General features: G+C 40.9%; 1 protein-coding gene across 1 annotated transcript in view; it reads right to left on the bottom strand.

Annotated features, from left to right (window-relative positions):
• The window catches only part of QRFPR (pyroglutamylated RFamide peptide receptor), a 52745-nt gene extending 40198 nt beyond the window's left edge, over positions 1 to 12547 (bottom strand). Inside the window, exon 1 of the mRNA XM_032292412.1 lies at positions 11699 to 12547. Within this exon, the coding sequence (XP_032148303.1) occupies positions 11699 to 12038 (340 nt within the window). The 5' untranslated portion in view covers positions 12039 to 12547. The remainder of the gene's footprint in view (positions 1 to 11698) is intronic.
• Positions 12548 to 13116: the final 569 nt, after the last annotated feature.

Genomic DNA, 13116 nt, shown 5'->3' with positions numbered 1-13116 from the left:
ACTTGAGTCAATACATACTTCTATGAATATGTATCTGTATTAGGGGCCTATGCATTAATTAGTAGACTTGCTGGCAGGGTTATTTACAGTCAGTGTGCAAGGGTCCATTTTCACAAAGGTCTCTGAGGAAAAGATCACAGCAAATTTTCACTACAGAAATTTGTCTTCCAGGTCTCAAACTAGTATCTGATTTCAAGGGGTGGAACTGCTGAAGGTACCACTGCACAAACAGGGCATAAGCAAATGTTGAAGCATAATTCACCGCAGAAAGTGAAATTCTTCCTCTGTCAATATAACCACTGTGGCTAAAAACTCAACACTGAAGCAGACTGGTTGGGTCAAAGCCTGGCACCAGCATTTCCAGTCCATATGAGTTTGGGCATTTTACTTACTATAAAAAATTAAGATTTTTTTTAAAAGGGTACAAATACCTTCCATCACTTTCTGCAAGCTCTCCAAACCATGATTTTGGCACTTGTCACATCAAGCGAAAGAATCTGTTTTCCTATTCTTTGAATCTGGAGCTAGTGATGTGACTTGCTTCATCACAGAAGTAATATTTCTGTGACTTTCAATCCTAGGTCTTGAGAGATTCTGATTCTTCTACTCTCTCTCTCTCAGAATGTGGTGCCTCCACATAAAGAATTCTGGGCATCCTGCTGAAGGAGGAAACCATGTGGGACAGAGATGGCCTATCCCTTGCTGAGGTCACCTAAAACAATGAGCCCCTATGAGGTCGCTAGATAAATGTAGCTCCATGAGTGAACAAGGTGAGGCCAGCAGAACCAACAGATGAGCCAACCTGAAACTGTTACCTGTAGAATCATGACTGATTCTTTAATCGCCTAAATTTTTTGTGTTTTGTTTTGCAGAATAGCTAATTAATACACTAACACCTCTCTAAGCCTCCATTTTCTCATCTGTAAAATGAGAATAAAATTATATTTGGCACATAGTAACCTCTATGTTAAGACTTTGATACCTATTTTCATATTATTCCCACTCCCACTTCTCTGAAGTACATAGCAAGGCTCTAGTGCCCAGGATTGCCCAGATCTCAGCAAGTCTGTGCCAGCATCACAGGAAAGTCAAAAGACAATATTCATACAAGTGACATCATTGTTTCACAGTCACTCTTACCCTGGTGTCCAAATTAAGGTGCCGTCATGTACCTTTTCAGGCCATGAACTAAACAGCAAGAATGTCAACAGGGTCACTGGTTGCACATGTTGATAATCAAGGGAGGTTCTGCTGGGGTGGGATAGGGAGTGAGGTACACAGGGGTTGAGAAAAGTTGTCTTAAATTACAAGACAGAGGCAGGAGACAGCGGGATAGCTTCCTAAGAACATTGGTGTTGCAACGTGTGCCTATAGCCTGGAAAGACACATGAGCCTTGAAAGGAACTACAAAATCAGCTTCAGTCCCAACAAATTTTTTTACCACCACTTTATCCTCCTCTTGAGGTGTATTACTGCTTCTGAAATAAATGAAAGCAGCACTCTTTTCTGTCTTCCGAGTACAAATGATTAGTTTAAATCCTCACTGCTTGAGCATGAAAGTAATTATTTTCAGGTAAATTGTACTTATGTGAAATAACTACTTTATTGTATTTTAACATAAATAAACTAAAAGGGACCTGCTTTTTACAGCTGCTTTGTAAAAGTGCATCTCAAATACATTTGAGATATCACTAGCAGTGCAACACGTTTTTAAAAAATTCTCTAACATCCTTATTGTATATAAAACTCTTCTACACAAAAATGCAGCTAACACTTTAAGTGGCAGAATTTTGAATCTGTGAACAACAACTATAGCTTCCTTTCTTTGGGCACCCTCTAGGTGCCTGGTCCTTTTGACACCTGGGGTCATTCACTGTCACAGCAACACTGTAAGGGGGGAATATGTTTTCCTAAGTTTACAGATTAGGACACCAAAGCAAAAATAAATTAAATAATTATACCATAGTCAAACACTATGTTTGCCAACCTACAACATTTGCAGATTTTAAATGCATCTCAATCTCACAAGGAAATTTTTAAAAATGTTAACATATTTTTATACATGTATTAAAGGGGGCCTTAAAAAGAGATTGAATAAATGAAAAGATGTAAGTACTAAATGTTTCATAGAGAAATCAAATGGGAAAATAAGAACTACATACGCATTAATATTTTTGTTAAAGCTTGATCTAAAACATTTATCTTTGTCATATTTTCTGTGGCCACATCAACCACTGGGGGGCAGCATGAAACGTTATTTTATAATTTCTCTCCTTGCTCTTCTAATAGGGGAAGCTTTAATGCCAGGCCATGTAACTTATAATCTAGTTAATACAAACACTAATAAAGAATGAAACAGGATTAGAACCGAATACTGTTTGATTCCACAATCCATGTTCATTTTCACAGCATCAAACTGTTTATCTATCCTTCTATTTCTTTCAGGATGTAGGAACATGATGTCTTTTAAGATTTCTATTACCTTGAATAGCCTACAATCTCTCTGATCTGACAGTAAATGTATTTCTCCAAAACCAGGCTATAGGTAGGACTAATTTAGTTTTGCAAAGACAGATAAAAACAATAAGCACTTACTTGAGACTTCAGAGTTCATCCTTAAGAATCTTTAGCTTTAAGACATAAAAGGAAATAAAAAGTACAGCTTTCTGCTGAATTTTTCTTAAAGGCACAGACTGAGAGAGAACTGTCAAGATCAACTTCCAGAATCCCATTCACTGACCTTTCAATAATTTCTTAGCAGAGGGAGAAGGCATATGTCCATCACTAGAAGGAATAGGCAGCCTGGAAATTGGTCTGCTGGGGAGTATATATTAATAAATGAGATGGAAGCAGCAGAGAGAGATGCCAGCACCCCATCCCAAACCAGAAAAGGTAGACAAGGAGGAGCTATTCAAAACACTGGTTCAGCTTGATCCTGAAAAACCTAGTGCAGGGCTTGGCCCTATGGGGAGACATATGGACAGGGAGCTTATATTCTCTATAAGTTGACTCAGTCCATTAGACATATGTGGCCAACTCTGCTAAACACATCTAACTACCCTGAGTGCCTTCCTATCGAAGAAGATCGTGTTAAGCAGTCAGCCTTTCCAAGGAAGTTGGGTGGCTAACAGGGCCCCAAGTGTCCCCACTGCAGTTGTTAGCTTCTCGAATTTCCATGGATTCAGTCAGTAAGGAGACAATGAACATCAACGAATTCAGGAAGTTTATTACTTGCACAGACGGCAAAGGCAAGTCAGCACAGGAAGACGCTAAGTTTTGAAGGGCAAGATGACTGAAAGCATGGGCAGTGGGTCACTCTTCTGGGGAGGAACAACCTTTAAACTACAGCCAAGCAATTGTACAGACTTACACAAAAGACTGTAGCTAAACCTTAAGTGGGAGCAAGGTAGGAAGTCTTACACTCAGCTGAAACCAAAAGGGAGGTAGATGAGAGACGGTCAACCTTCCACAAGATGGGGATAAGAAACTGCCTCACAGTGGCTCCTCAACAGGCGTTTCTCCCTTTGCTCTAGGAGGTATCTCCAGGTGTTTGAATAGGGGTGACGATGGCTCTCCCTGGGGTGCATGATTAGTTCTATCGGTAAGAGAGAAAGGCCAAACTGGCTGGAATCCTTCCAGAATTTTCTGCAGCTACCAGGGAATACACTCTCTCACCTCCTGAGATAAAAACTTTTTTTTTAATTCAAGAATTTTTTATTGTGGAAAAATATATATAACATAAAATTTATGCTTGTAGCCATTTTTAAGTGTATGACTCAGTGGCATTAATCACATTCACGGTGTCAAGCAGTGGCACACCACTATCTGTTTCCAAAACTTTTTCATAACCCCAAACAAATTTAGGCATTAAGCAATAACTCTCCACTCTGCCCTCCTGCTAACCCCGGTAACCCTAATATCTTTTCAGTCTCTATGACTTTGCCTATTGTAAATAGTTCATGTAAGTAGAATCACACAATATTTGTTCTTTTGTGTCCGGCTTAGTTTACTGAGCATAATGCTTTCAAGGTTAATCCATGTTGTAGTATCAGAACTCCATTCCCTTTTATGGCCGAGTAATATTCCACTGTGTATATACAGAGCATATTTTGTATATCCATTTGTCCATTGATGGATGCTTGGGTTGAGACAGACAATTTTAAAGCAAACGTAAGCTTATAGCTCCTGGGGTCATCTTTCATACTTGGGCAAAAGACGGTCAAGAATGAAACCATAGGCCTGGCACGGTGGCTCACACCTGTAATCCCAACACTTTGGGAGGCTGAGGTGGGTGGATCACCTGATGTCAGGAGTTTGAGACCAGCCTGGCCAATGTGGAGAAACCCTGTCTCTACTAAAAATACAAAAATTAGCTAGGTGTGGTGTCACCCACCTGTAATCCCAGCTACTGGGGAGGCTGAGGTAGGAGAACTGCTTGGACCCAGGAGGCAGAGGTTGCAGTAAGCCGAGATGACACCACTGCACTCCAGTCTGGGAGACAGTGAGACTCCATCTCAAAAAAAAAAAAAAAAAAAGAAGAAGAATGAAACCACAATACAGGAGAAAGTGAAGCTGACCACAGAGGGGGAGTATGATCATTGTTGAAGGCCTAAATCCAGTTATGCCTAAAACCAACCCTAACTCTGAGCGTTTCAGTTGCAGAGGGAGAATATACCCTTTTTTTCTTAAGGTAGTTGAAGTTGGGCTTCTCTCCCTACAAACAAGAATCCTAATAATTCAGCCACTGATCAAAGAAGAGTTATGTTCTAGAAAAGCAAACCAAAAAGGGCATTCATTTTACACCTCCTAAGTGCACAGTGAAATGTTTCAAGCTTTCTTACTGCAAAATCCTTTCCTGTCATTATTTTAAATGTTAAACTGTTCTTGTCCTAAGTACAGAGAATCTTTTATATAAATTCTATTGCTGTTACTGCCACTCCCCCACCTACCAAGAACATTTAGTGACCTACAGCATCTTTTCTTCTCAAAGTGTACACATAATTGATTCTAGGAAAGATCAACCAGAGGCTAGTCCAGGGCATAATTCCCGACTTTACTTACAAACTGCTGTTGCTATTGGGCCTCTGTTTAATTTACTTCTTTTATTTTTTTATACTTCCTTATTTTAAAAAGACTATTCTTCATCAACAGCTTTTATCACTTCTGTTGAAAGACTTTTTCACCTCCACAAAACTGTTGATTTTACATAAATTTTACCATACGTAAATTTCCCCAGGAACTCTAACATTTCTGAAATACAGAAAAGAAAAAATATTATATAACAAATGTAACTGATGTCTTCTAGTCACTGGTTAAATAATAAAATGGAATTGAAGAAGTTCCAGGTTAAGGTCTCTGTTCTTAACTGGCCCTCAAAATTAACACCTTTTCACTAAATAAGTTTCAACAACCTCCTTTAATTCATTTAACCATGTATCAGTTCTCAACCTCTAAAAACACACCCTAACATTTCATGCTGTGGACAGTGAGTCTTCTCTTTCTCTCCCTCTTTCCTTTCCAGTTAAATCCTTTCATTTTTCATATAAAGTCACATGCAAAACTCTAATTCTGAAAAAGAGAGACAGGAGCTGTTACAACGAAGCTTGGAGCCTCGCCTACTCTCACTCTATCACCTGCCCACATCCATCACTGTGGCCCTCGGTAAAATGGACTGAAAAACCTTTGTTGTGAGGTGTGCTAATTTATAACTAAAGTTCTAGTCTCCAGGCAAGAGAATAGTTCTTCTCGTATTTCTTTGTATGTCTTATATTCCAATCTTTTCACCATTTTTGACTCCTTTCCAAATTCATATTGTAAGACTCTAAAAATGTTAAGGACTTCAGTGAAGATGCAATAGTCTGCAGAAAATGGAAGAATTGCCTCTGAGCTCCCTGTTGGACTCCAGCTGATACAATTTACTTTTGGATTTTCTAAGCATTCTGACTGACATTGTCATTTTTTAAATATATAATAGCTATATTGACCTGGTACACGGGGTAGGCACTGTACTTAAAAAAGACTTTACATCTATTATTTCTTTTACTCTTCATATCAGCCCGAGTTCTGGAGCTGTCAGCATTTACACTACATCAGTGGCTTGCAACCTTGGCTTCAAATGATAACTTTTCTAACTTGGGGGCCTCCTGGTACTGTCAGCATTTACACTACATCCGTGGCTTTCAACTCAGTTGCAAATTATAACTTTTTGAGCTTGGGGAACTTTTGAAAACTCCATACCAGTCATCATAATCCGACCAATTAAATCAGAATCTCCAGGGGTAGGAAACAGGCATCTGTGTTTTTAAAAACTCCCAGATGATTCCTACATGTTGGCAAGATTGAGCACTAACACTCTAAGAGGAATCCTCATATCAGCTGCTGAGAAAATTAATTTTCTGTATTTTCTTACCCTAGTACTCTTCAAAAGTAGTAAATGTGCATGAATGTGTACTTCCCCCAGTGATGCTGCCATTACTTAGAATATATTTCAAACTCCTTTTTTGGAATTGCTTTTTGTCAATTTGTCAGCCATCACTAGAAAATTCTTTTCACTGCCCTCAGCAGGATTTTGGGGAGAGCTGCAGAGTTGTGTATGCACCTGGGGAGCTCATCCTCCCCCTGGCTGTGCCTGCATCCACAGCAGGATAAAAGTGGGCGCAGAGCCCAGCAGGCTTCTAGTAATGCCACTACTCCAAGCACCCCCCAAACACTCCCCAACTCATCTTATTAATGCTTAGAATCATAAAGCAGGCTAGCATTAGAACTGATTTTCTACCTCCTTCTGGGAAGTGTTCAGAGTTAATATTCCTATGCCTTAAGTTTTCATTTGCCTCAGCTACCATGAGTCCCATTCTCTCCCAGCCCATCCCTCAACTTTGGACTCAAACACATCAGACTGTGAACATCCCTTAATCTGACTTAAGCCCCCTACTCCTCAATACTTGCACTGTGTGCCCTGGAACCTTGACATCACCAAAATCCCCTGCATTCTCTATCACTTCTTTGAATGCCTCCTTCCCCTTCTTTGTCTAATGGAAACGGCTTTTCCACAAGAACACAGCTTTCTCAATACCTACAATATCCCAGTGCACATAAGCAATACCCAGGAAATGCTGAATATAAGAATAACTTATAATGCCATTAATAATAGTTTAGACTTTGGGCAGAGGAACAAGGTACCATGAGAGAATGATGAAGGCTGGTAAGGTATTCATGTGTAAGTGCCAAGTCTTCAGATCAGGTAAAAGACCATGGCTTATGATATTGATTAGATCTGATTTCAGAGTCATCACAAAAGAAGTAAGAGTGGTGACTATAGCCTCTATGCATAAATGGATGATGAAAGAAAAGAGATTACATACTAAGCTTCAGTGGACAATCACTTGCAAAATAAGAGAAAGTGTGAGAACTCTCAAAAGGCAGAACATAAAGAGAACAGAGACATAAAGGAAACAAAGAAAGACAAACAAAGACTAGTTCATGGAAACTTAGAGAAGAGAGTGGTGTTCTGGAGCATTGGTCACAAGCAAAATCAATTGTTTTGCATTTAGCTGGAAGAAACAGAACATGTTTGGTGAGTGAATTTGGAGGAACATTAAGACATTGTGAAGACAATGATAAAAAGGAGGAAAAAAACAAAAACAAAATGGGGAGGAACAGGCTACAGATATGAATAGGTAAATCTGTGGCCCTAAGAAGGCAATGGGCAAATCCATGGCTGCAGTCCAACCAAATAAATCAGAGAAGAGCACAGAGACAAAACCCTCCTAAAGGAAAGTGCCATGGAAGCACAACTCCACCCTCATATGAGTAATAAAAAACTCATAAGCATATGCTCTTTATAATACTTGGGGGCAGAGAATCCTCACTCCTGCTAGCTCCTGGGGAGTAAGAGTCAAGTCAATTGTTAGATCAAACGTACTCCAATAAGGGGATGATGGTAACGCAAGGTGGATGAAAGGAATTGAATGTCAGCTTGCCTCCATGCTGGGCACACGTAGATGCAGAAGATCAGCTGTATCTCTTTCCAACTTTAGTGTAATTCATGTAAAAGCATGTTTGTGGATCTACTTTGCCTCACCTATTATTCATGGTCCCATCAGTGCATAAAAGAAAACTCAATGTCTTTGCTCAGAGGTGTGCTGGAAAACAACTGTTTGATTTCTGTTTTGTTTCTCACTTTTTAAAACAGACCTAACTAGAAACTGCTGATTTCCATGATGTGAATACTCCCACCACGACCAATTTTAAACAACAATATGTCCCTGAAAGGGGACCTGAGTAGAGTTATGCACACCTGGCTCTGTAAGGCAGTGCAGCTGGCACTAGAGTCAAGTGTAACTGGTCTGGGCTGGGGCTGGCGCAGGTCATTTTCAAAAGCCCTTCAGGAGATTTTCTGTGTAGCCAGGTCTAACCACTACTTACTTTAAGTAGTGCTTAACAATTTTTTTTTTTCTTTTAAAGACCTGAGTGAGCTGACTTCTATAGTGCTTATCAAAATTTAATGTGCATGTGAAACAACTGAGAACATTGTTAAAATGCATGTTTTGACTCAATAGGTGCTGCTGGTCCCCAGCAAGAAAGAGAAGTCATTCACAGCCTTACCATTGTCAGAAATATTTGAGAGGCAATGTAGAGATGTCACAAACTGGAAATCCCTGAATTATTTGTGACCACGTCCACAGAGATGTTTTCTTTTACCCAGTTGCATTTTACTTTTTGTCTTTGACTTAGAAGCCAGCATCATAAAAATCTGTATGCCCAGCTTTTCGGAAGGGGAGGTGGGAAAGCAATAACAACAACAAAAGAAGATGTGATAATCCTGGCACCACTCCCTCATGCTGCAATCATGCCTCCTTCAGAGGAGGCAGAGCCTTCCTTTTGCCACTGTTGCTTCCTGGTGATCTTCACTGCTTTGTTTGTGTTTCCTACCTTACTCCTGGAGGAATTTGAGGGGTATTCATATTTTAGGTTTTTACATAACTATATATCATATATATATATATATATATATACATATATATATATATATAAAACATAGTTAATATATATGTATATATATTTTTCCCTCCCCAGTTGCACTTCCAGAGCACTGGTCACAAGCAAAATCAATTGTTTTGCATTTAGCTGGAAGAAACAGAACATGTTCAGTGAGTGAATAATAGGTGAGGCAAAGTAGATCCACTTTTCTGCCTCATTTCCTGCCATTCCCCACATATAAACTGTGCATTCTTGCAATGCCTTGCATGGTATTCTTGAACTACGCCATCTTCTTTCTTTCCCCCAACTTGGCACTGACACCTGTTCCTAGAATACATTCCATCCTCTGCTGGAAACAGTCTAAATTATTATCTGAATTATTCTTCAAGACCCAGCTTGAACATTACATCCTTGAAGAAGCCTTCTGAATTTTCTGTGCTCCTATAGCAGAGTGGATCCTCTTTCTCTCTATTAAATCCTGTTTTTGCTCATTTGGGGGCTACCTCCTATTCTCTGAGGTCCTGAAGGGCATAGATAGGCTTTACTCACTTTTGTACTCTCCAGGTAGAACACTTTGCCAGATAGGAGCTCCTCAGTAGCTTTGTAAAATAATAAATTATGGATTGATTTTTGGCTCTTAGATTACATTCTCTTGAACTTTCTTTTAAGTTATCAAGGAAACTTTACAATGACTATCCTGTCCTATAATCCACAAGTTAATTCTCTTTTCATATTTATCTCTAGCCCCTCTGCAGGCTCTCTCCTCTCCCTCGCACTTCAATTTTGGTATTATTTACTCAGTTTATAAGATTGTTATTTATGCTATAAATCTGGTCCCAGATAAACATAGGCCACCTCCAGTTGAACACCCCTTAATATAATTAATACCTTATGCTCTTATGGCATGATGAATTTTTTTTCAAAGCACTTTGCTAATATACTTTATTCTCACACTAACCCTATAAAATAAGTGAGCAATTTTACACTTCTTCAGTATTCAGAAGCTAAAGTGAAATGTTCTCCATGAAGTAAAAAGAGGGGAAAACAGAAAACTTGAGAAAAACCTTAGCAGTGCCCAAATAAGCCCTCAAGACAGAAGATACACTATACGGACATTCTTGGCCATCATTCCCCAATATGAATAGGAGCTAAAGTTCTGACTCAGTGCACTTTAAAACATCTCTAATCCCTAATGTTCTAATGAAAAATTGAGACGAACACATGCTAAATTAACATGTATTACAGCCAGGTCTTCTGATTTCCAGTATAAAATCCCACTTTGCATAATTATTTTCACCTTTACGAACAGAGCTATAATCATCCCCAGTACAAATCAGCTTCATAAATCTGGTTTCACAAACATTTAGAAATGAAAACTCATGCGCTTTTCCCCCCAAAACCAAGTTCTGTATGATAATAAAAAAATATCCATTAATTTTATGGAGTTAGTTTCACTGAGCAACTTTAAAATGCCCAAATACGATGACTGCATCAGTGTGCATAAGAAAGTTTTTAATCCACAAATCAATGCCTTACTTTCCACATTGTGTATTACTTTCAAGTCAACACTCTGTACTCAATGTTTAATGCTTTTTTCAAAATATTTACATTATAGATGGGATAAGAATATAGAACTTTAGCATTCTGACTCACTAACAGCAAACTCGGTTTAAGTTAATGGGAAAGAAAGCAATGCTCACTATCTCAAATTGGTAACGGTAGGATGAATAGGACGAAACACTCTCCATGACTTTAAGGGAATTAGTAATAGAGATAGAAATAGTAGAGATTGAAGGCACAATGATCACTTTCCCTTACATTTCCAACCATTTTAAGGGATAGAAATAGCAGACATTGAAGGCATAATGATCAATTTCTCTTTTATTTTCAACTATTTTGATGGGGCCACAAGAATACACACAACCGTGAAAATGAGGAGGCCCGCGGTGCACCATGGGCACTAGTGAGACTGCAACACACTGCTGCTCATGGGTTTACTCCAGGGCATTCCCCAGCTGTGTCGCCTTGGAAAGGCTGGACCATCAGAAGTAGTATGGTGTCTGTTTTCCAACCGCCACACACTGCTCCCAACTCAGTGACTCCACCTCTCCTCTATCATTTTTGTTCCCATTATATAGAAGGAGGAGAATGTCAACTCTCCTTTTTTAATAGTCAAGAGGTCATCAGTCTTCTGTGTTCCTTTTTCCTGCATGACACTTAATACAAATTTTAAAGGGCTAGTTCAATATTTTTTTCTGCACATGAATTATATTTGTTTTAGAAAGCTATAAAGTCCATGCATATGTTCATAGGTACAAGAACCTGTCTGGAACAACTGGGAAGGAGGTTTAGGAAACGATGAAATGAGATTTTTAACTTTGGTTTGTTTAATTATTTGAAATATTTTAATCTTACTTTTAGTTAGAAAACTAGGGGAGAAAAACCTGGTAATTACGGAAAAAGGAGCTGAAATAAGAGGAGAGAGGTGCGACTTCTCACCTCACTGCTCGGGACCTTTCCCAAGACTTTCAGCAACCTCTGTCTCTAAGCCACAAGGAGGAAGCGCTGGACGGGAATCAGAGGCGGCAAAAAAATTACGTCCAAGTGAACACAGGTGGCGAAGTTCTAAGAAAGAGCACCAGATTCATTTGACAGAAAAGTGTAAGGAAGTCCCCTGAAGGCAGAGGGTTACGGAAGAAGGAGCGGGCGCGACTCTTACCCCCCAGCCAGTTGTCAGAAATGTTCTGGAGCATGGTGACAGGGATGCAGAAGAAGGTGATGAGCAGGTCACTGAGCGCCAAGGAGCAGATAAAGATGTTGGTGACGGTGCGCATGGCCTTGTTGCGGGTCACCACATAGAACACCAGAGCATTGCCAAAGAGCGCCAGGGCGAAGATGAGCACGCCGGTGAGCACGAAGGCCAGCTTGGCGCGCCCGGGCAGCTCGGGGGTGTAGACGAGCGGTCTCAGCCGGTAAAGAGCGATGAACTGCTCCCGCGTCAGGTTGTGGTCCCGCAGCAGCCGGGAGAACAGCTCCGGGGTGATGTTGAGCGCCTGCATTGCTGTGCGCTCCTGGGACGCGGGGCCACCGCGCACTGCTGCCCGGCCCTCCGCGTCCGCGGCGCGGCGACGGCTTCTGGGGGACCGGCAGGTACGCGCCTCCCTTCCTCTGCCGGGGACTGTGGCGCGCGGGAGGGCTTTCGGCGGCACTCCGGGCGGTTCGGGAAAGGAAAGCAGCTCACCGATCAAACGCAAGATAAAGAGGCGGGAAGTCAGAGCACCGGAAGGCTCAATCTCAGTGACCAAAAATGTTCGCGGTTCAGAGAAAGTTCCTTCCCTGCTCTTCCCTAAGGCGCGGTGCCGCGATGGTCCGGGCTGCTGGAGCGCCACGCGGGGGTCCCCAGCGCCTCTGGCTCCCCGCCTTCTGGCCACGAGAGGCGAACGCCCGACCCGCTGGGGAAGCGGCAGAGGGTGGGGCTGAACTCGGCGACGCCCCCCTCACACAGACCCTCAGTGGCGCCAACCTTCGCCGCATCCTCAGGGCGAGGGAAGACTTCTCTGGCTCCCCACCTTGCTGCCGCCCAGCGCCTTTCTCAGCGCATGGCCTCAGTCAGGGCATGCCTTTATATGGGTATTGCGGGATTCAACATTTTCAAGTTTCTCCTCTTGCGAAATAATGGGAGCCACAGCTACCCAAGGCAAATAAGGGTTATTTGAAATCAGTTTCTGTATTGAAAAATAATTCGAATAGTTAATATATAGAACATGGGAAATTGCAAAGATAATACATAAATATCCTATATACCCACCCTTCACCCAGTTTCCTTCATTCATTACACCTTATTTAACTACCGAACAATACAAAACCCGGGAATTGGACACAGATACAGTGTCTGCATATTTTTATCTCAAATGTAGAATCCTGTAACCACCACCCCAATCGGTATACAGACTGTTCTATCACCACAAAAAATCTCCCTGGTGCTTTTTACACTCACACCCAGCCCCTTTCTTCACCATCTCTAAGCCCTGTCAACCACTAATCTGTTCTCTCTCAACTTTCGTCAGAACATTATATAAGGGAAACCATACAATATACTTCCTTTTGATATTGAATTTTCTTCACTTAGCCTAAGGC

This window comes from Sapajus apella, unplaced genomic scaffold (genome assembly GCF_009761245.1).
Source record: "Sapajus apella isolate SASKATOON/1434 unplaced genomic scaffold, GSC_monkey_1.0 scaffold27, whole genome shotgun sequence".
NCBI classification, from domain to species: Eukaryota; Metazoa; Chordata; class Mammalia; order Primates; family Cebidae; genus Sapajus; species Sapajus apella.
The sequence above is the reverse complement of the archived record's forward strand: the minus strand, read 5'-3'. Positions and strand labels throughout refer to the sequence as shown.